The sequence below is a fragment of the Lepisosteus oculatus genome, chromosome 8 (genome assembly GCF_040954835.1).
Source record: "Lepisosteus oculatus isolate fLepOcu1 chromosome 8, fLepOcu1.hap2, whole genome shotgun sequence".
NCBI lineage: Eukaryota > Metazoa > Chordata > Actinopteri > Semionotiformes > Lepisosteidae > Lepisosteus > Lepisosteus oculatus.
The window spans coordinates 22,815,678-22,837,450 of NC_090703.1; the positions used below are offsets into that span (position 1 = coordinate 22,815,678).

At 39.6% G+C, this 21,773-nt stretch overlaps 1 protein-coding gene across 1 annotated transcript; it reads right to left on the reverse strand.

Annotated features, from left to right (window-relative positions):
* Positions 1-1,648: 1,648 nt before the first annotated feature.
* On the reverse strand, positions 1,649-21,080 carry cox16 (cytochrome c oxidase assembly factor COX16). The gene is made up of 4 exons (XM_006632706.3): positions 20,827-21,080; positions 20,075-20,152; positions 4,664-4,732; positions 1,649-2,053 (listed from the first exon to the last, which is right to left on the reverse strand). Exons 1-4 carry the CDS (start codon positions 20,887-20,889, stop codon positions 1,928-1,930), a joined length of 336 nt encoding a protein of 111 aa, XP_006632769.1. The 5' UTR covers positions 20,890-21,080; the 3' UTR covers positions 1,649-1,927.
* Between the last annotated feature and the right edge of the window lie 693 nt (positions 21,081-21,773).

A 21,773-nucleotide genomic window follows, 5' to 3' on the forward strand; every position in this document is an offset into this window, starting at 1 on the left:
TGGATTTGTACTAGGATCACTGCTCTAATTGATATCAATGACCTAGAATCTGGTATACTTTGGAATCTAGTCAAATATGCAGACAATACCAAAACATTATTGATAAACAGGATTAGCAAACTGTACAAGTAGTAAATTAATTTCAAACAGATTTATATACAATTCAAGAGTGATGGCAGGGCAAGATGTTTAGTGTAGACAGGTGCTGAGTATTACATGCAGGCATCAAACATAATCAAATAATGAGGAACTGAGCTTGATGGGGCTACTCATGATGCTGAGACGCAATTAAAAAGGCAACATATTAGACTACTTAATAGTGTGCACTAGTAATACTGCATTTAGAATTGTGTACAAGTTTGGTCACCAGGTTTCTAGAAAAATATTGCTGCTCTGGAATGAGTCCAGAAAAGAGCAATACATTTCTGGTGTAAAGGAATTTCCTACACTGACAAGCTAAAACAGCTAACTTTTTTGTCACTCTATCTTGGCTCACAGCAATAACTCCTGTAGCCATGGAAGCCCAACCAGAAAGTACAGGTAGGGTCCTCTAACTTGCACGCCAATTAATCTTTACCTTTTGAGTGGTGCATACCTCACTGATATCACCACTAGGCTGCAGGAGACACAAGAAGCTGATGGAGCCCTAGTAAATAATGCCATGCCTAGCAGCAGTCAACCAGTTGTGTGTCAACTGGGGCATATTAACTTGTACCTCAGACTATAAATGTGACTTAACTATATAAAACTAACAAAATCTACAAGATGGATCATAACATGTTATAGTCGGTGCATTTTAACCCTCTCACAACCAGCTAGTGATGTCAGCTAAGTCATATGTGCAAAATTTGGATTGTAGATCTCAAACTGTAGTGTGGATCTCATCGTAGTGCTCAATAACTATTGTCTTTACTGGTCAAATTAATTTTTACACAAAATGCTATACAATAAACTGTTCTAGGCAGCACTGTCAATTGTACTTATTTATGAGATTTGCTGTGCGTTTTCTTCTCTGGAAGCTGAAAATGCTGTAGTTAGCAACACTTAAAGCTTAACTGTAGCGATGTGAAGGTTTTAATTTTCTATAACAATTATAAATTGGAACAGTACATTCTGAGAGCATTAGCACCAAGGCATATTATTAAATTTAGAATTAAGAGTTATCAAAGATTTATAATAACTGTTGTATTGTCTTGACAAGGCAGATGAATGTGGCTAAGACACCCTTTCTCTGTGTAAATGCAGATGAATGTGGCTAAGACACCCTTGTGATAAGAAATGTTATAAAGCTGTGCCTAATGCAGAATCATTCACACTGTTCTTATGGGGAAAAGTCCCCCTTATCATTTTGCTATACAGTATGTCAAGACTTTCTGGTCCCTAATTCCAATGCATGTCTGGGACTGCCTGTACTATACTCTGTGGAGGAAATAATTACACTAGGGGGAAATGGGGGGGCATTTAAGGTTTTACCTCAGCAGAGCACAGTGTATCTAAACTTTTATTTTTAACATTACTGGATGTAAATCAAGATATAACAAAAAATATGACTGACCAAGGGAAACACATGGAACGTAATCTACTAGGATCTAAAAGCACATTGCAGTTTTTTTTGCCGTTTGAAAGAAAAGAACACTTCAGGCTTAGATTTTAAACTAACCCAAGAGCTTTTAATATTCTCTTAGTATAAGAAGAGGAACACCACAAGATGAGACGACCTCATATCAGACAGCTGTACTGCACTGGTTAAAGTACCAGCCTCATGGATTCCTCTCTGTAAGCTGCCAGTCCTCACGCTGACCCCACTTTCTGCAGGGCCCTCACGTCAAAAGGAAGAACGCCAATCCCGATCCTGCCCTGAGGCAAAACCTGCTGCTCCAGCCGTCCCCAGCACACGAAAGCAACAACGCAGCAGTCCCTGTGTCCACTACGGGCCCTTCTTGTGCCTGGCGTCCTGCAGGGCGTGCTGCTGTTGCTGGTACTCCCGGGAATCCTCCCAAGGCCTCGGGCCCCTGATGTTCTGCCACTCATCCATGTTGACGCTCCTCAGCCTCTGTTTGCCACAAAACCCAACAAAAGTCCATTAGCTCTAAAGGTGAAATGGCTACCCTATGCACAAATGTTTAAAAATAAACAGTTACAAGTCATTTCCTGTGGGTTTTGTTATGTCAAGTCATACTTTTACAAACTACTGCAATTCTGAATGATGTATAAATCCCTATGAATACCTCTGTCTCATGAAGAATTTAATTGCACCCGTTACTTCCATGTTCCATGGAACAATGAAGTTGTGATGTTGAGCATCTGTTACAAATGACGATCTTCATTGTAGATCTTGCTATAGATGTGTAATGATTAGAAAATATTAAAAATTAAATGAACAAGTAATAGGTTTATTCTATGCTGAAAAGAGAAGAAAGAAAACGCAACGTTTCGGCCGTGGAGCCTTCTTCAGGTGTGACACCCGAAGAAGGCTCGACAGCTGAAACGTTTTTTTCTTTCTTCTCTTTTCAGCATGGAATAAACCTATTACTTGTTCCTTTGCAGCCTACGCATGCTGATGCAACTACCCACCTGAATTAATAATTAAATTAGTATTAGCTGCAAATTAGACCTTTAATTCCTGGTCATGTTACCAAAAACTAAAACCCTCACACCACCAACGTCAATGGTGTATCCGCAATGGCTGTACATTGAGACAATTAAGAAAAGTGTGCAGTTTTTCCATTTCAATATGCTGCTTCTTTTTGTAAATCTGTGGTCTTTTTACTATGTGACATACCACAATCAGTTTTTGAAGTTCCTGCTGTTCTGGGAGACCTGTATACTTCAGTCCGTGACTATAACAGCTGAAAGCATAAAAATGTTTTTTTTTTTGCCCTTGATCGTTAGATAGGGATTCATCAGTTCCACATCAGATTATTTTTAGGGTAAAAGTAACTGTCCCATGAGCGCACAATTGCACCAAACCCATTACCATAGAAGAGTTGCATCAAAGGCTGCCTCATGTCATAATAGCAGCTTCCTCAAATGAAGACTGTGTATTCTACCAATTTCCCTTTTTTGCTTTCAACAATTTCAAGAAAAAAAATGTGCAGACAGTGAGAGGAAGAGAGAGGGGGCTTTTAGACCATATCTAGGTACAATTAGAACCTCCCCTAAACTCCATTAGGGGATCTACAATTTAATTTTGTGCTAAAATAATCTTTCATTTGCCAGTAATTCTAGTTCTAAACACTCTAAAGGTCAAACTATGTAGTTGTAAATGTGTATTTAAATTTTACTACTCCCTTTGCACAAATGATAAACTTATTGTGGGTGTTACTAATGCTTTAAAAATAATTCTGTTCATAAAGAAATGAGAGTAGTTTACAGAAGTAACATTTCAGCTCTAAATCCATGCCATACAGGTGGTAAAAACAATCAGCCTACTTTAAACAATGGCAGAAAGAACAAATAAAACACAATGTACTGTGGGATTAAGAAAAAATGTAACTCTTTGGAGTTAATGATTGACTACCATGTGCTTCCAGTATTATTCTGTGACTCAGATGTTGTGTTCATGGATCAGACCCTAATTCACCATCTCTGTGAGGCTCCATCACAATTTAGATTCCTGTATTTGCTAGAACATGAAGCCCTAGTTATTGATGCAAAGCTGCAACTCCAGTCCAGCGGGGCCCTTAACCTGGCCATTTTGTGCAATGCAGCCAATAACTGACATTTCCTGACATTTATATAACTCAGTCAATTTTTAAGATATGGAACATTTATTTGTTTATTTTGTAAAGGCCAGTTCCGTTTAAAGACTCTCGAGTATGAGATGTCCCTATAGACTCGGGCATTATTGTACAACAGACTGCCGCATACCGAGACTGACTGATTTCCTAGTTCTTGGTGACATGGACCTCTGTGCCCCTAGAATGGGGTAAACCAGTTGGGAATTGTGGTGTGTTGTTTCCTCGTCTCTCTTGACCTCAACCAAGCTAATTTGCCATTTCCATTCCTTGTTTTTGACCCTTGCGGTACAGCTTTCAGTGTAGTGTAGTCTTGTGTAGTGTAGTCTTCACCAGCTGCTCCACTGCTTTTTGGAATCTAAGTTCCTCCAGCTCCTATTCCAGCACAGCCACTTGCCATATCATTTACTAGAACACTCAAATTACAATACTGGATTCCATGACAAAGTTGCCTCCGGAGTTTCTGAGGGTTGTGACCATAATCTTATTCACAGCCATAAATAATTAACCAGTCACTTTTTGTAATCCTACTACCTAACCAGTCTCTGTCCCAGTCCAACAAGTCTCTTATACCCAACAAGTCTCTATGCCAGTGCAGGTCAGCTCTGTAACAAAATCTGATCCAGATTCTCTGGAAACAAAGGTTTCACTCACCTCGCCTTAAAAGAGAACAGGGTTATTTTTATAAGTTATTTTTTAGCAGGAGCTAAAATGAGTTCACTCTCTAAGCCCCAACCCAGAACCAGCCATCGACCTGGGATATGAGTGTAGGAAAGGCAAATGATGATAAAAGAAAGAAAAATGAATCAAGAGCAGACATAACTCCATAATGGCATTCAGCAATAAAATCAGGTATTTAAATGGGTCTTACACCTATAATATTGCTTTTCAGGATTCATTGCAAAACGGGGGAAAAAAAAACGTACCTCGTACTCATTCTCCAAAGTCACTGGATTCTTCTGTGCTTTGATTCTGGCTTCCAGTTCTGGGTCCAGCTATGGAAAGAGGGTAGAAAAAATTACTTTGGTACCACATCACACAGAACAAAGGCAACAAATAACATCACTTTGCGAACCATAACACAGAGAATAAAGGCAATCACACCCTATATATCTGTAAAGGAATCTCCGATGTTTTGTGTCCAAGGTTTACTTTTGTTTGTCTCAATTCAGTCTATCCATATCTTCACACAAAATGCCTGATGAGCTGCCATTTCCCAAGAAAGCCCAAAACCTAAGGACTAGCTGAAGCGAATAAAGGACCTGAAAGAAATAATATCACAATCATTTTGGTCTGATCTAAATTTGGAATTAGGAATTATTTTTTGTATACTGACCCAACTGTATATGGCTTTGCTTTAAGGGTGCAATTCCTGTACACTGAAAAGTTCTCTGACATAACCACATAAAAGGCTGAAATCACCAACTGGTCATATCTCAGCTCATGACTACAAACACTTTGAGGGGAATGAGGAAGTGTAGGCAGACTCCGACTTTCCTACATTTCAGCCACCTGTCTTTTAAAATGTCACAACACAGCCTTGTACTGGAGGTTCAACAACTGGAGGAGAAGACGCGTCTCACTAACGGAACCACAAGCCAGCAAGCACCCTTGGAGGCCATAGGAGTCACTGCAGCCCTGAAAGCTGAGCAAAAGTACTGTCCGTCTAAACCCACTCTGCCCTTCATGGTTCTCAGCTAGTCGTTTGGGGAAGTGACACGACTCAGGCTCGAACCTGCAATCGCGGAGCTCACCCTGCGCTTGAGTGAGTGTCTTTACCGCTTGATTCACGCTCATTGGTGTCACTGAAAGCCAGCCAGCACCTGAGTAGCAACAGGAGTTGCTGTTTTCTGGAAACATGAGACAATCCTTGCAGTTGTGTACCTCCATTTGGGCAATCCCAGTGACAACTGGTTGATATCATGGTCAGACTCCAATTGGAGAACTTGGTAACACAGGAGACCCATTGATTTTTTTGTTTTGGCGACATCAACCATTGCAAATATTTCCTGATATTTCTAGTGTTGAGGGAAGTAACCTAGTATTAACTGTAATCTATGTTTAGGGTCAGTGCTGTAGCACCTGCAGTTGCTCATCAGTAAAACAGACAATTATTCTCAGACTGCTGCCTTTGTAAGCTAAAGCTAAGAAAGTTGCTGTTTTGCAGGCTAAGTACCGCATGCAAACAGCCATTAAGAAAAACACTGTCCTCTGTTTATTAATTGGGCTACATTGAAACGTCTGAATAGCAGCATCCTATAATTTTATTCAAATTTCAGGTGAATCATGCCATGGTGTGTGCCACAAAAGGAGCTCTAATTAACACTTGCTACAATTCCCCATTTCTACTTCTCACTCACTGCTTGTGTTATCTATTTAAAAAAAAACTATTGCTGAAAAAAAATTCAGAACGTTGGAATCGGAAAACACTGCGTTAGGTCAAAAGCATGATCAGCGCAATGGTATTATCCTACATGATTACCCACGTATCAGATGAAAATAATATTTCATGCAGATTTCTTGTTGATGAGAAAGATATATAACTGATGAGAAAAAAAAACTTCCTAACCCTAGGCGGTGACTGAACATTTACCCGTTGCAAATGCAGGGGAACAATTCTGTTTCTCCTTTTTAGAATAATTGGACTGCATTATTTAAAAATAGAGGAGACCTTTTTCATCATTCTGGATATTTTAATGAGTATACCAGGTTCATCTGTAATGGACACAATTCAACTGCTAGCCCATATTATGGATACAACGATACAACCTCCAGAAAATTGAACTTTGAAAGAAAAACGACACAAAGTGTTAGCTTCATTGCAAGTTTAGAATGTCCTACAAAAGAACCTTACATTACACATGCTCTGCAAACAAGGCGGCATGGCGGGCCTTAGTTTCAATCCCTGGGGTGCTATCTGTGTGGAGTTTGTATGTTATCACATGGATTTCCTCCTGCTGCTGCTCCAGTTTCCTCCTAAAATCCAAAGACATACTGGTAGATCAATTTGCCAATAGGATTACTGGCTTTGGGGTCTGTCTATGCAATGGACTGGCATCTCATACGGCAGTATGTATCTATGGATATGTCTGACACAGCTCAACTTGTCGTGTTCGTTCACATGGCTTTTATGGATGCCACTATTAAGGAGGACTTTCTCATTCTTCTGCCTTTGAAAGAGAGAACAAGAAGTGAGGACATATACTGTTAATTCGAAACATACACACTTGAGAAAAATATCCCACTTCAGAAACTAGTGTCAACCACAACAGACGGGGCACCGGCAATGTATGGTCTGCATGCTGGTTTCATTTGTAGGAAAGATCCCATTTTCCCCTCTTTTGTCAATTATCACTGTGTCATTCATCAGTGGTGCTAGCCAGCAAAGTACTGGATTTCTCACATGTGATGACTGTCGTAGTTAAAATGATCAAGTTCGATTCGCGCAAAAGCTCTTCAGCACCGCCTGTTTAAGTCATTACTTGATGAGATTGACGCTGAATATGGAGATGTGATTATACATGCTGACATGTGCCGGTTAAGTCATGGGCAGGTGCTCCAGGGGTTCATTGATTTGCTGCCGGAGATGATGACTTTTCTGAAGTCAAGAAATGAAGAATACAGGGAGTTGTCAGATAACACATGGCTGCTCGAGTGGGGATTTCTAACAGACTTAACTTCCAAACTGAATAAGCTGAATTGTGAATTGCAAGGAAAGGATAGAGACGTGTTACATATGATCAGTGCTGTGAATGCCTTCAAAGTGAAACTTGCACTGTGGACATCCCAGTTAAACAGCAGGAATGTATCTCACTTCCAGAAATCGGCCAACATGCTGAGCAACATCTCAAAGACTCGTTCCATCCTAAAGAATTCTGTGTCCACCTGGACAGACTGGCAGAGGAGTTTAATAGGTGGTTTCAGGAGCTAAACCAGATACAAGACATTGTCACGTCCATCTCAAACCCCTTTCATGCCACTGAGATTGAGGATCTATTAGCAAAATTTCAACATTTTGTCAAGTGGAGTTGACATGGAAATAATTGATCTGCAAAATGATGAAAGCCAGGTCAAGAGACAAGGACTCTTGGGGGATTGTGAATAGTGAGAGTTAACCACTCCTTTAATCGTGTGCGCTTAAGGTGAAGGCCTTCTTTGGATCCACATATCTTTGTGAGATGGCGTTTTCACATATGAAAACCAAGTATCGCACTTGCCTAACAGATGATCACCTGACCGACTGCATTAGACTTGCCGTCTCAAACTATACTCCGGACTACACAGCACTTGCAGATAGTGTGCAGCCACAGGCATCTCACTGACTGTTAGTGCCATGATGTTCAGCACTTTGCAGCACCTTAATGAAGTAAGTAAACAGTGATATTTCGTGTAATTGTAGCTTTAGGTGGGAATAAGCTAAATGCACATCTATTCTGCACAGCTTGGTACGGCATTTATGATGGTAGATCTTTGATTTGTTTTGATTTCAAAAGGTGATCTTAAACCTAAAAAGGTTTGTGACCACAGTCATACAGGGTGCATCCTGCCTCGCACCCATTGCTTACCAGTATATGCTCTGGCTCTCCCATGACCCATACTGGCTAAAGCAGTTAGAAAATGGATGGGCTCACGCCAGCTTCTCCTAGTGAGACTAATAGCCCTTTAGCCGTGTTTGGAATTCAGTGAGACAAGAATAGAATCTGAAAACCTGGGACAAGATAGAACTTTTAAAACTCAATACTTTTAAAAGGGAAGTATAATTAAACTTGCATTATGGAAATATCAAACACTTAACAGATAACTAACAACTACACAAAAAAAGTATCCTTGGTTACAAGAAAAACAATCTAATTGCAAACGGCTGATTTCTAAAAACCTTAGTGAAATCACAAATAGACTTTTTGTTTAGACACTGAGAAGCTGGTCGCCACAGCTGCCTCATCTTAAAGCAACAGAAATACACATATATTCCTCACAAGAAAGTGCATGTAACTGGGAGATTAAAAGAGTTGAAATGAATCAGCTAGCAATATAATGTTAATATTTGGTGAGGATGGCTGCCGTAAAAAGTCAGGAAAGCATCTGCTGCAGTTTCTTTTGGAAATATGTTCTGATCAATTAATACTATAGTTTATTCTTATCCTTCCTGTCTCAATTGCACTTTAGTAAGATTTATGTTTAATTTTCTATGGCAAACAGAATTTTGTAAAACATGGTAATACTATTCCATGTTCTGTACAGTACAGAGAGAAGAGCATTAAATCTGGAAAAAAATCAACTGCTACTTTTCTTCTCTCAGTTATAACTTACAGCAATGCTGTAAAAAAAGCTTAAATGCTTTCAGTAAAACATTTGAATTCCTGTTCACTAGAACTTAAGTGTCGGGATTTTATTTGAGAAAAAGGATATGACGAGCAATATTTCTAATTTCAAAGTCTTAATGAAAATTACAGAGATGTCAATAGACAATATCAGAAACAAGCACTGGAATTTTCCTCCAAATATAATACATTAATAAGCCCCTGTAAGGAAAGGGGGTCACTAACGTGACTTTTTCAAATGCATCAATATGCAAGGGCTTTACATTCTCCTTAAAAAATCAATAGTTGTTTTCACCTAACCTTAGCACAGGAATTTACAATGTTGCAGTGCTTGAACTGAGCAATTGCAGTGGGTCATCTGTAATTCACCAGTTCAAATTATGAACGGTTGACAATGAAGGTCATCGCAATCAAAATCACCAACTTGCTGCTGGTACCCAAATTTACATAACATCAGAAATTTAAGAAAGGATATTATTGAGGCCTGAAAACAATGTATATATCTATATTTTCCTATCTTAATATTCTTTTATGGAGAGCAAACTGGGGTATGCAAAAAGAAATTCCTAATGCAAGAAATTGTATATGACTAATAAAGTGATCTTATCTTTCCTTAATTTCTAGTCAAGCCTGCAATTTTTTAAATCTAAAAAAAATGGAAACAGTGGGATTTCCTTTTGGCATGTTTTGCCTCTGTGGGACACAACAGCAACAGAGACCAGCCAAATAAGAACAAGTTGTTTATGTTGTAGATCAAGGTCCACATTCACATATTGTGGTAAAGAAAGTAAAAGGACCACCCTCATGCTCAAAAAGACAGCAAAATATGGTGAATGGACATATTTACCATGTGACTTGTGTTCTAAAATACTCTGAGAATTGGTCACCAAATTAAAAAAAGGATAGTGTTGTCCTTTAAAGAAAGCAAGGGACACAACCACATGAGACAGACGGGCTTGTCTGGCCTTTCATGGTTTATTCCAATTCTTATTGGAATAATAAGAATTGGAGCAGCCATATCATCCTGCAACCCACAACTGGCAACCCACTGAAGCTAAGCAGGTGTGAGCCTGGTCAGTACCTGGAGGGGAGGCCTTCTGGGAAAAACGAAGGTTGCTGCTGGAAGAGTAGTTAGTGGGGTCAGCAGGGGGCGCTCACCCTGCGGTCCATGTGGGTCCTAATGCCCCAGTACAGTGATGGGGACACTATACTGTAAAAAGGCGCTGTCCTTCGGGTGAGATGTAAAAGCGAGGTCCTGACTATCTGTGGTCATTAAAAATCCCAGGGTGTTTCTCGTAAAGAGTAGGGGTGTAACCCTGGCGTCCTGGCCAAATTTCCCATTGGCCCTTACCAATCATGGCCTCCTAATAATCCCCCTCTATGAATTGGCTACATTACTCTGCTCTCCTCCCCACTGATAGCTGATGTGTGGTGAGCGTTATGGTGCACTATGGCTGCCGTCGCATCATCCAGGTGGATGCTGCACATTGGTGGTGGTGGAGGGGAGTCCCCATTACCTGTAAAGCTCTTTGAGTGGAGTGGAGTATCCAGAAAAGCACTATATAAGTGTAAGCAATTATTTTTATTATTATTATTTTTCAAAAAGGTTAAGCCTTTTTTTGGGATGAGGGAGGAAGAGGGACCAGCAAGGAAGATGACAAGGAAATGTGAGGTTGAAGTGAGACACAGGGACAGTATATACAGCAACCAGATTAAACCTGGGGAACTATATAATATTTTACTAGGGACAAACATTATAACCTTGTAGACTCATGAGAATTCAGAAAGAGAGACCAGGCTGGGCCTGGTCAGTACAAGGATGGGAGATCTCTAGGAAAAAACAGGTTGCTGCTTTGTGGCTTATGTGGACTAGTAAGTGGTGCTCTGCCCCTAGAACAGGACTATCAACCCACTGTGGTGGCAAGATGACCAGAGACACTGGGCCGCAGGAGGTGCTGTGCTCTTGATAGGATATTAAGTCTCCTGACTACTTGGTAACTAAAGATCCCATTACATAGCTGTCATTTTGGTTGTGTAATGAAACTTATTTCAAATAAAAAAACTGAAAGATTTCTGATTTTTTTTGGATACATGGTCAATCAAGGAAGAACAAAATATTGGTGTTCAGTCCCCTTTAGCCTCAGGTCAGACTAAGTACAGGGACAAACTAAATTAAAGTAGTGTAAAGTTCAAGTTCTTCAAGTCTGTGACCCATCAACATCAAGCTCTTGATATCTTCCATAGCTTGATATGATGTTCTTCATAGCCTTAACTACAGCCATTTTCAGGTGTTGCTTGTTTGTGGGTTTTTCTGACATTAGTTTCTCTCAGCAGGTTCAAAATTATCAATTTCCTTCTTCCTGATAAACTCCTAAATGTGAGGTATATTTTGGGTCACTGTCTTGCTGCAGAACTGTCACCGAATGAGCTTGGAGGCATTTTTTGGACATGGGCAGAAAAGATGTTTCCATACACTTCAGAGCTCATTTGCTGCTGCCATCATGATTACATCATCAATAAGACCACAGAGCCAGTTCCATGAAGTCATGACACTATCTCCATCACTCTTCACAGATGAGGTGTATTTCGACTCTTTTGAACTTCCTCTTTCTCCACACATTGACCTTTCCATCTCTTTGTCACAGGTTTATCTTTGTGGCTTATATTTGTACTTCTTTGCAAATTCTGATCTGGCCTTTTTGTATTTAGTGCTGATGGGAGGTTTGCATCTTGCAACATAGACTTGAATTCTCATGTCAAAGTCTCCTGCACACAGGGAATTGAGATACTTTCACCCCTGCAATCTGGAGATAGTCTGCAATCTCTTTGGTTGTTATTTAGGGTTTTTCTTCAGAGCTCTAAAGTTTTTTTCTATCACCAATTGCTGTTATCTTTTTTTGGACGACCTGATCTTTTCCGATTGCTTTCTCCTCTACTACATTTCCTATTTCAAGATCTTCCACAGGTCTGTAGTCTTCATATTGGTTTATACCGAACTCAAGAGGCAGGCGAAAAGTTAATCTCCAAAGGCTGGAACCAAGGCTTTACATTTGTCGCAATACCAATGCTCACCTGAAATGGGGAGACTGAACACAGTAAATGACATTGTTCTAACTTGGCTAAACATGTATGCAAAATCATACATAGAAACAAAAGCTGGAATTCTGTACTTTTTCCTCTGAAATATACATTAAAACACAAGTTTTGGGACAGTGAAGTATTAATGGAATTTGTATTCAAAGCATTTTAGGAGGCTAAGGAATGGAAAGTGCTACACAAAACTCAAGCAAATAAATTATCAATAGTTTCTTCTCCAAAATAGCAGATTGACATTATGAAACAGTAAATATTAAACCAACAATTTATGCGGTGCTGTTTTTCCAGAATGTTTCTAATGACATTTCTAAAAAACATCAATATTTAGAGGCTGTGTGCAAAATCATTGAGTCAGACTGGAGGGATGCCAGGAAGCACTATGCTTCTTACAACATAAAGAAAAAAACTTTACACATTCAAAAGTGCATCAATTGTATTTTTTTCCTATCACCAGTAATCAAAGGATACAATACAGCAAGAGATAAAACTGAACTGAACAGATACAGCTGAACTTTGCAATGTCAAATGAGAAGGGAGCAGTGAAGATATATTTATATCTGTAAATATCTTTAGTTTGAGTTGGAAAAAACTATTTTTGGCTGAGTCATCTTATTAAAATTCAAATATCTGCAGCAGACGTTTCACAGCAATTGTTCCTTTAATATAACCGAAATACCTCGGAGCTGAAGACTTATGAAAACTAATACCTTTATGAAATAGTGGATACCAGAAATGGAAAACTTGATATTTTCTTTCAAGAAATGTATTTTAGGTTTACCACAGCCAAAGGTCAAACACTTTTAAAGATGTAACTACCCTTTTGGGAAACTGAAAAGAAATTACGAAGCACACCACACGTCAGCAACATATTCTCTCCACCATGAACTCCTATAAGCCAGCAGCCATATCACTCTGCAACTCACAACTAGCAATCCATTGAAGCTCAGAAGGTGTGAGCCTGGTCAGTACCTGGATGGGAGACCTCCTGGGAAAAACTACGGTTGCTGCTGGAAGAGGTGTTAGTGGGGTCAGCAGGGGGCGCTCACCCTGCGGCCCATCTGGGTTCTAACGCCCCAGTAAAGTGACGTGGAGACTATACTGTAAACAGTCGCTGTCCTTCGGATGAGATGTAAAACCGATGTCCTGACTCTCTGTGGTCATTAAAAAACCCAGGGTGTTTCTCTAAAAGAGAAGGGGTGTAACCCCAGTGTCCTGGCCAAATTTCCCATTGGCCTTTACCAATCATGGCCTCCAAATAATCCCCATCTATGAATTGGCTTCATTACTCTGCTCTCCTCCCCACTGATAGCTGATATTACACTGATAGTCCCTATTACCTGTAAAGAGCTTTGAGTGGAGTGTCTAGAAAAACGCTATATGTGTAAGCAATTATTATTATTACTTGAGGTCTCACTTTTTATTTAGTGTTCTCCAAACCTGGTCCTGGAGATCTCTATACAGAAGTATCTATAGGTACTAAAAATATTCATTTCAAAAAGCATGGGAGAATTTAATGATGATCAGTCAAAGAGAGAAATCATTTGGAACAAATGATCTTTTAAAAATAAAATCACAATTTTCCTCAGCCCTCACATGCCAGTATTCCTTTCATTGCAACAATACTTGCTTAACTGAACAATATTATGACCGGGTGAGAAGTCAGATCTTGTAGACCTCAGTGCTATAGAAACGGGACGTGTTCACACGGGGAGTCTTACTCCTCCAGGGGCCGTGAGGACCGCAGAGAGCCTGCTTGTCCCATGGGGCCAGCTGCGCCCACCTAACAGGTAGTCATCCCATTTCAACCAGGATATTTAAACTCTGATCTGCCCATCGTCCGGTGTTCCATCATTCAGCTTTCTTCTGCTAAGAAACTACTTCCAACACAACCAGCCTACCTTTGAGAAGAATAGGCTGCATGAAAACTGGCGCAAATCTGTCCTATTTTTGATCCAGGCTGCCGGCTGCGTTCCTGTTTGTCATCCATTGCCACTTCAGCCCTGCTTTGCCCCAGACCAGCAGTGCTGTGCCAAACCCCTGCCATCAAACCTTGCCTTCCTCGAAGCCCATATCCTGCTCGGCAGTCTCCATCCCGTCTTCACAGCACCCGTCTCTCCTCGTGCCTTCGCTGGAATCAACCAGTTTCCCGATCTTACTGTCACATTATAAACAAGGGCTTAAACAAGTAATCCTAATGTTTAATTAGCTGGTTATTTAGGGTGTCATGAGAATATCCAGGACCAGGATTGGAGACCTGTGCTCCAGAATTAAGACTATGTAGAAATGCCTTCAATTGAAAAAAACACCAAGTGAAGAATAACCATCTGACATGGGAGTTTTCACTGTCTCTCTTTTCAGAAACATTGTATTATGAAAACCACAATGTTACACTGGTTAATATCAGGTTTAGACAGCAGTCAACAGCATCCAGAAGCATTACATACAGTATATAACAATGGTATTTCTATTCTCCTTTTACAAAATATGCACCCAGGGAATGTTGTCAAAACATTCTTTACAATGCTGTGGAAACTAAAATATAAAGTTAATATGGTGCTGCTGCAATGTTCACTTGTCAGCTTGGTAATATTCTGACATCTTAATAATGTGTGATAAAAAATCCACAAGTATCATCCTCTAGAGAATATAAACAAAGAAAACGTCATTGGTTTTTATGTATTTCCCAATAGCTGATGTAACCAAACTTCCTTCTTCCATTCATTTTAGAAATCATTTTGTTTACCCTGACCAAACAACCTTCCAGCAACATTTGGAAATGTGGTTCAATTGTTTTGTATTAGCTGGGAAGATACCTACAGTACATCATATAAATAAGAGGTATTTGCCTCAGCAGCAGTTCTAATAATAGCAAAACCAACATGTAGTCTATTTATAACCTGAGGGGTTTATTGCACTGCAGTTGAAGGAGCAATTATTTCACACTATCTGCAAAGATGCTCTGCTTTTACGGTTTCTGGAATTTAAGCTGAAATGCACTCTGGCTGTTAAATTTAAGCAGTAAAAATTGCAGTGCATAAAATCTCAGCACAGCAATCTCTGAACAGCTGCAAATGTTGAGGTAGCTCCAGATAGACTCATTCCTTACACTTATATAGCGCTTGTCTGGACACTCTACTCAAAGTGCTTTACAGGTAGTATGCAGCATCCACCTGGAATTCATAGTGCACCAGTATGCTCGCCACACATCAGCTATCAGTGGGGAGGAGAACAGAGTGATGAAAACAATTCATAGTGGGGATTATTAGGAGGCCATGATTGGTAAAGGCTAATGAGAAATTTTGGTAATGCTCCTACTCTTTTCAAGAAACACTCTGGGATTTTTAATGACTAGAGAGTTAGGACCTGGTTTTACATCTCATCGCACCTTTTTAGAGTATAGTGTCCATGTCACTATACTGGGGCATTAAGACCCACAGAGAATGCATGGTGAGCGCCCCCTACTGGCCCCACTAACACCTCTTCCAGCAGCAACCTTAGGTACTGACCAGACTCACACCTGCTTAGCTTCAGTGGGTTGCCAGCTGTGAGTTGCAGGGTAATATGGCTGCTGGCACAAAAAAAACTAACCACCCACCAGTCCTGTACGCCTTTGTACAGAAGGATAAAAAACTATCCATCACAGGGAAAAATAATTAAGTTTAAGAACATGACGGTGAAGCAATGCCTAATTACACAATTCTATTATGAAGTATAGTGTAATGAAAATAGGGCCTGTCAAAACAATGGAGGTAGACACTGAAAATCCAGGGACATCAAGGCCAAACATGAGTTCAAACCCAGGATGAGGTCAACCCAAGGTGATCAGACAATTATGTATTTGACCTCACGCATCAACAAGTTTTTAAATATTCTTTTAACTTACAACTGCCCACTTTTTTTCATTACACTACCTGATAACATTAAGTGAATCACTTCATTACTGCTTCAGAACTTCAGGCAGCGTTTCTTGTTTGCTTTTTATGCACAGAATGACAAACACGACTGCCAGGGCAATGTGCCTTTCAAAGCTTTTACTGCAATTACCATAGTTCTGTAAACACAGTCCGTTTTCTCTTCTTGACCATTTCTTAGTACTCAGCATGTCTAAGTAGAAAGAAAGCCAATGAATGAACATAATAAACTGATCTTGGAAGAAGGGAGAGTACTGGATCCCCTGGCAGAAAAGGGGAGAGGACCTGTGTGGAAGGATTGTACCAGGCTGACAGGCAACTTTCAAAGCAGAGCGTATAAAATCTGCAGAGGTACAAAGGCAAGTGGTTGGAGCACTCCCTGCTGGTGCGTTTGGGTATTTGATGCCCAATTGTAGATTCACAAGAGGAAAGTCTGATTGTTTCAATAAAATTGTAAAACTGGCTTACTGTACAGAATCCATATGATCATGTGCCATGCAGATGGTTTATTTTTCCACAAACTGACTGCAAGCTGGGCACATTACTTTCTGTGAAATCTATGAAAATCTTTCTGTGAAAGCATAACTATGGGATCTTCAAAACCTGAGAAACTAGGATGATTTAAAACCTGGCAGATTCTCCTGCAGAAAAATGGAAGAGGTGAACTAGCAGGATACACACAGGGCACAGCTTGTAATTACTGAAATTTGCCTTGTTCTGTATCTACTCCTGCATTCGAAATTGTTCTTATTATTGCCACAGTTTGAAATGTCAGTTCTTAATAAGCTCCCCTTATATTTTCTCTGCAAAGCTGCAGTGTGCCACTTTAATTTTCCACTTCCCCACTTGCTAGTCATAGAACTTGACTCTCAAGAACAAAGGAAATTCTGTAATTTGATCAGAGAATACTACTGGCCTTTTTTTTCCCCTCTTCTTCAATTTTTTTTTTTACTTTTTCACTGAAAAAAATCTGAAGAGCTTGAAACAAAATGCAAAACTGGCTTCTCTCCAGGCAACTTCACCCAGCTTGCTTGTTCAGAAGATACCTTTCCAATGCAAGCACATCACATAGAACTGCTTCTGCTTCATCTTTCACTCAGCTAATGGAAAGTGATTCATCCGGTTGCTAATTATGCCGAACTACAAAGCTTTTCCAAAGTGCAAAGGAATCTGGACTGATCTGTTTATTTTCTGTCTCCCCCTCCTACCTCATCCAGAGTTGCGACTGTAATCAATGCTGCCTGTCTCGTTTAGATGTGCAGCATTCCTTGGCACATTTATTTAAGGGGGGAAACAATAGAAAGGGAAAATGTGCATCACCATTAATGACATGAAAGATTATTAGGACTGGCACCCGTTTCTGCAGCTCTGCTGTTTTCTGTCCCATCTCAGCCCAATCTAGCTCCGTAATCTAGCGTCTAGCTCAGTAAAAATGCTCACAAGTTATATGCGACATTCCTGTTACCCTTTCTCGAAAAAGTGGGAGAAAGAAGGGATTACAAGGATTTCAAATGTTTATGAGGCTTAATCTTTCATAGGGAGAAAAAAAAACTGCTGAGTTTTCACTCCTGAAAATAACTATGCTCTTTTACCTGCTCTTAAGTAACCATTGTACTTTTTAAAATCAAATCAACAGAGTAACAGTTTCCAGCAAGACCTATGCAAGTTCTCCGTTATCTGGCAGGACCTTAGGAAGGGGCACGTCATGTGGACATGGAGTCATTAACCTCCATGAAAATGATCCCTCCACGATTCTCCATAAAACAATTGGAGAATCAATTTTTTTTATTTTTTGCTCAGCTTTAATAAACTAAGAAAACAGGTCATATACAGCTAATGCCAAATCCCAGGGAGGAACGGGCTGCACCTTGACTATAGTGCAAATCCTGCAAACAGGCAAATTGAGCTACCTGGGAACCTGAAATCAGCCCACGTCTTCAAGAACGACCTCCTCCTTCGGTGAATGCTGAGTTTTGCTAATACAATGCAACTGTAGCCAAGAGCAGTTATGATTCTTTTCAAATCACTATAACAGACGGCTCTACTTATAATCTCATTTCTGTACCCTGCTGTTTGAATTGCATGGGTTGTACTCATGAGCTCAAATAAAAAAAATCTTACCGATATGGTCTAGAGAAGAATTGCAAGGGTGACACCAAAACCTCTCGGGATGAACACAATTACCTCTAAGCAAAATGTAATCTGCAATGTATGCCTCCAGAGCTCTCCCCTAGAGAACCCCCAGAATTAATTTTCACAGATGCTATTGATGAGTAGATAAATTTCTACTACTTAAAAAACGTCAATTCAAATGTCGGTGAACATCATTTTAAAATATTTCCATTTAAAGCTTAGATTCCCAAATTTGGATTTCAGAAACCTTTTGTTCACTTTTTTAGTTAATTATTCAATTAAAGCTTTAATTAAACAAATTACTTCCTAACTACGCAATGTATAGCTCTTCAGCCCACACCCGAAGAAGCCTTCACAGCCGAAACATTGCATTTTCTCTCTTCTCTTTTCAGCATGGAATAAACCTATTGCTTGTTCCTTTGCTGACTACGCATGCTGATGCAGCTACCCACCTGAACTACACAATGTATACATGTTTTCAGGATGTAAGCACCTCTGAAGCAGATTTCAAGCTAACAAAAAAAGGTAGATGAAACTCAGAAACTTGCAAGGAAATGGAAACAACAGAATAGTTCTACCATGCAAAAGCAGTTTTTCAGCTAAATATTAACTGAAGCATCTGAGAATTACAGGCTCCCCGCAGCCCTGAATTGGATGAAGTGGTTACAAAATAGATGGACACAAGGACAAATCGAATAAAATATATAACAGCAATAGCTAGAAGATGTTTTTTTACTTACAAATCTGCATATTTAACACACACATTTCACATGTATATATAAATTCCCAACTTTATAAATCAGCATAGATACCATAGGATCGGCGTGTGGACATCGTGCCTCATAGTATTATACATTCACAGAGAGTAATTTCTCCTCATAGAGAAAAATAAATGAGCCAGTCTCATTTCACTATATGAATATATTATACAATAAAAATACACAATACTGAACATGTATTAAAGTCACATGTAAGAAGCAAGAAGATACTGTATAACAAGAGTTTATAACAAAAATTAAGGATCACCTTCTCATCTGAAAGACTCCATGGTGGTACAGGGGTTAGCATTGCTGACTCTTAGTGCTGGTGCTCTGGGTTCAATTCCAGACCTGGGGGCTATCTGTGTGGAGTTTGTATGTTCTTTCCATGTTCACTTGAATGTCCTCAAATGTTTCTGGTTTCCCCCCACAGACCAAAGACTGACAAAAGTCAGTTAACCTACTGGTATAATTTGCTCTGGTGTGTGCAGTGTTATGCACTGGTGTTCTGTCCAGGGCCTTGTACCCAGTGCTTCCTGGGATAGGTTCCAGGCCACTGTGACACTGAACCAGATATGTGGTTTCTGAAAGAGACATGACTCTCAGCTGGTGCAAGTCTTAATGGACTGACTTCCCAATTTAGTTGCTATAATGCCCTTTGCAACTGATAGCCGTAGACCACTTCAAAGAATTACAGATAGTGGAAACACCTGATCAAATCAGGGACAGCAAGCATATTAAAAGCAAGGGCTTTCACACATGTGTGGATCAAGCATTAATTAAAAAAAACATCCCAGCAAGATTAGGGTCTTGTATAAAAATTCTGGACATGCCCTGGGTTTCCTTCTGCATGATTGCAAGAGGAGACCTCAGTGACTTTGAAAGAAGGTTTAACTCTGCTATAGTTACCATCAGCCATGTGATTATAATGCAAGATATGAATACTATAATTCAATTCATATTACAGTTAGATGAATATAATAATTTAATTTATATATCTGAGATTTCTAAATGTTTCACAAGATAATGTTATTATTGTTTTATACATTAAATGTTATCTACAGTCACACTTGTGTGAGGAGCCACTGTTTCACCAGTACTTCCACCTAGCTACCCACCTTTTTCTTCAGTTTCTGCGCGTCGTACCGAATCTGTGTGAACTCCCGAAGTCCAAAGGATCCTCCGACAACCAGCAACTGCAACACGACGTTAAAACACTTGAGTTCACTGAAACACGCGGTGTGAGAGCAGATGCATGTGTTCAACAAGTAGGTATCGCCACTTCACATAAAAGCATCAGTCAATCTGTTCTGTGCTCGTCAAAAGGAATATGCCAAATAAATCAATACTGTTGCAAAGTATTACATAGTGTAGTTGTCCTTTATATTGGGACACGTTTCTGTGGGTAATATCTGGGTCGCACTCCGCTCTTGTGAGACACTATGTAGAAGTCACAAATTAACCTAACACCAGCAACTTGGACATAATTTTAGATAGATAAAACTTCATTGCTCCCGAAGGGAAATTGATGACTGACTGACTTCCCAATTTAGTTGCTATAATGCCCTTTGCAGCCGATAGCCATAGATCACTTAGATGCCTTCACTCTGGACTTTTCTACGAATGTACCAATGGATGAGTATAAATGCTGCATACTTGCACATTCTTTAAAATTAACCTGTATCATAACACCCAAAGAAACAAATATATGAAATCGCTTTAGTTGTTGTATCGGCAAACAGGTGTAACTCACGGTCTGTCCAGTTAAATACCGTAGTATCCTTCCCACTATAAACAACGTTCAAGGAAACAGCGGAGAATTAAAAGCTGCAAGGTTCGAAAATGTTTTGAATAAAAAAACCGAACTCACCAACATTGGAATGCCAAACCTTGCAGTTTTGCTCTTTTTCAGGGCTTCCCATGGACTCCACATTGTTATTATTTCCTGATGCTGAACCGGTTCCACACCGAACACATTTGTTCTTTCTGAATAGCAACCGTGCGATACCTTTCTTTCACCGACCCTGTCGTGGCTAAAAGTATGAAACTGAAGGCTGAAGGACTTTTTAACTTTGAATGAAATTTGTCTGTTTACAAACACTTCCGGTTCATTCGCGTAACTCTCACAACATAGATATCCCACAATCCATTCCAAATAATCCAAATGAGCGACTTGCGGCGCCATCTTGCTGCGGTTAAAATGTTCCTCCCAGCATTTACAACTACAGAAAGACGGATAATTAGAATTTGAATTGCAGCTTTTCTTATTAATAAGCTAACTCTCTAAAACAGAGTACCCCGTTGTTGTGAGGTGAATGTAATGAATTATTACGAATGGATTCTTGTTGTGAGACCTACGATCTTATTAGCAAAGGACTAAGGATATCGGACTAAGCTTTTCCTGTGTCAAAACAAAAGAAACGCGGAAATCTGTTTTTACATTATTTAAATGAGTCCACTAAGACGTGAAATGTTCTAGTGAGAATACTAGGAGGAATAAAATACTGGGTATCATCTACGATAAACGAAATATAATACAAGATTAAGTGACACAATATAACATCACTAAACTTTTACTGTTATTATATCACATAGCCTCACCAAATAGATATGACTCATAGGCCAAAACGTCTGTGAGAATATCTACTGTATGTCCTGCACAGCTCAAACACCCGGTTCGCCTATTTTTAAATCACGGAACCTCAACGTTTCGAAAAAACGTTCAGATAATTTAGAAATAATAGATAAGATGTATATACAGGTGAAAATAAAAAAAAAGCTTTGAATAGTAAAAAATAAAAAAAGTTGTCTGAGAAT

Bases quoted from the DNA above. Each gene is read 5' to 3' on its own strand.
- cox16 (XM_006632706.3), bottom strand. From the start codon at position 20,889: ATGTGGAGTCCATGGGAAGCCCTGAAAAAGAGCAAAACTGCAAGGTTT. The intron at 20,153-20,826 runs GTGAGTTCGGTT...GTCGTGTTGCAG, and splicing joins GGTTTGGCATTCCAATGTTG to TTGCTGGTTGTCGGAGGATC. The intron at 4,733-20,074 runs GTGGGTAGCTAG...CTCTTTCCATAG, and splicing joins CGCAGAAACTGAAGAAAAAG to CTGGACCCAGAACTGGAAGC.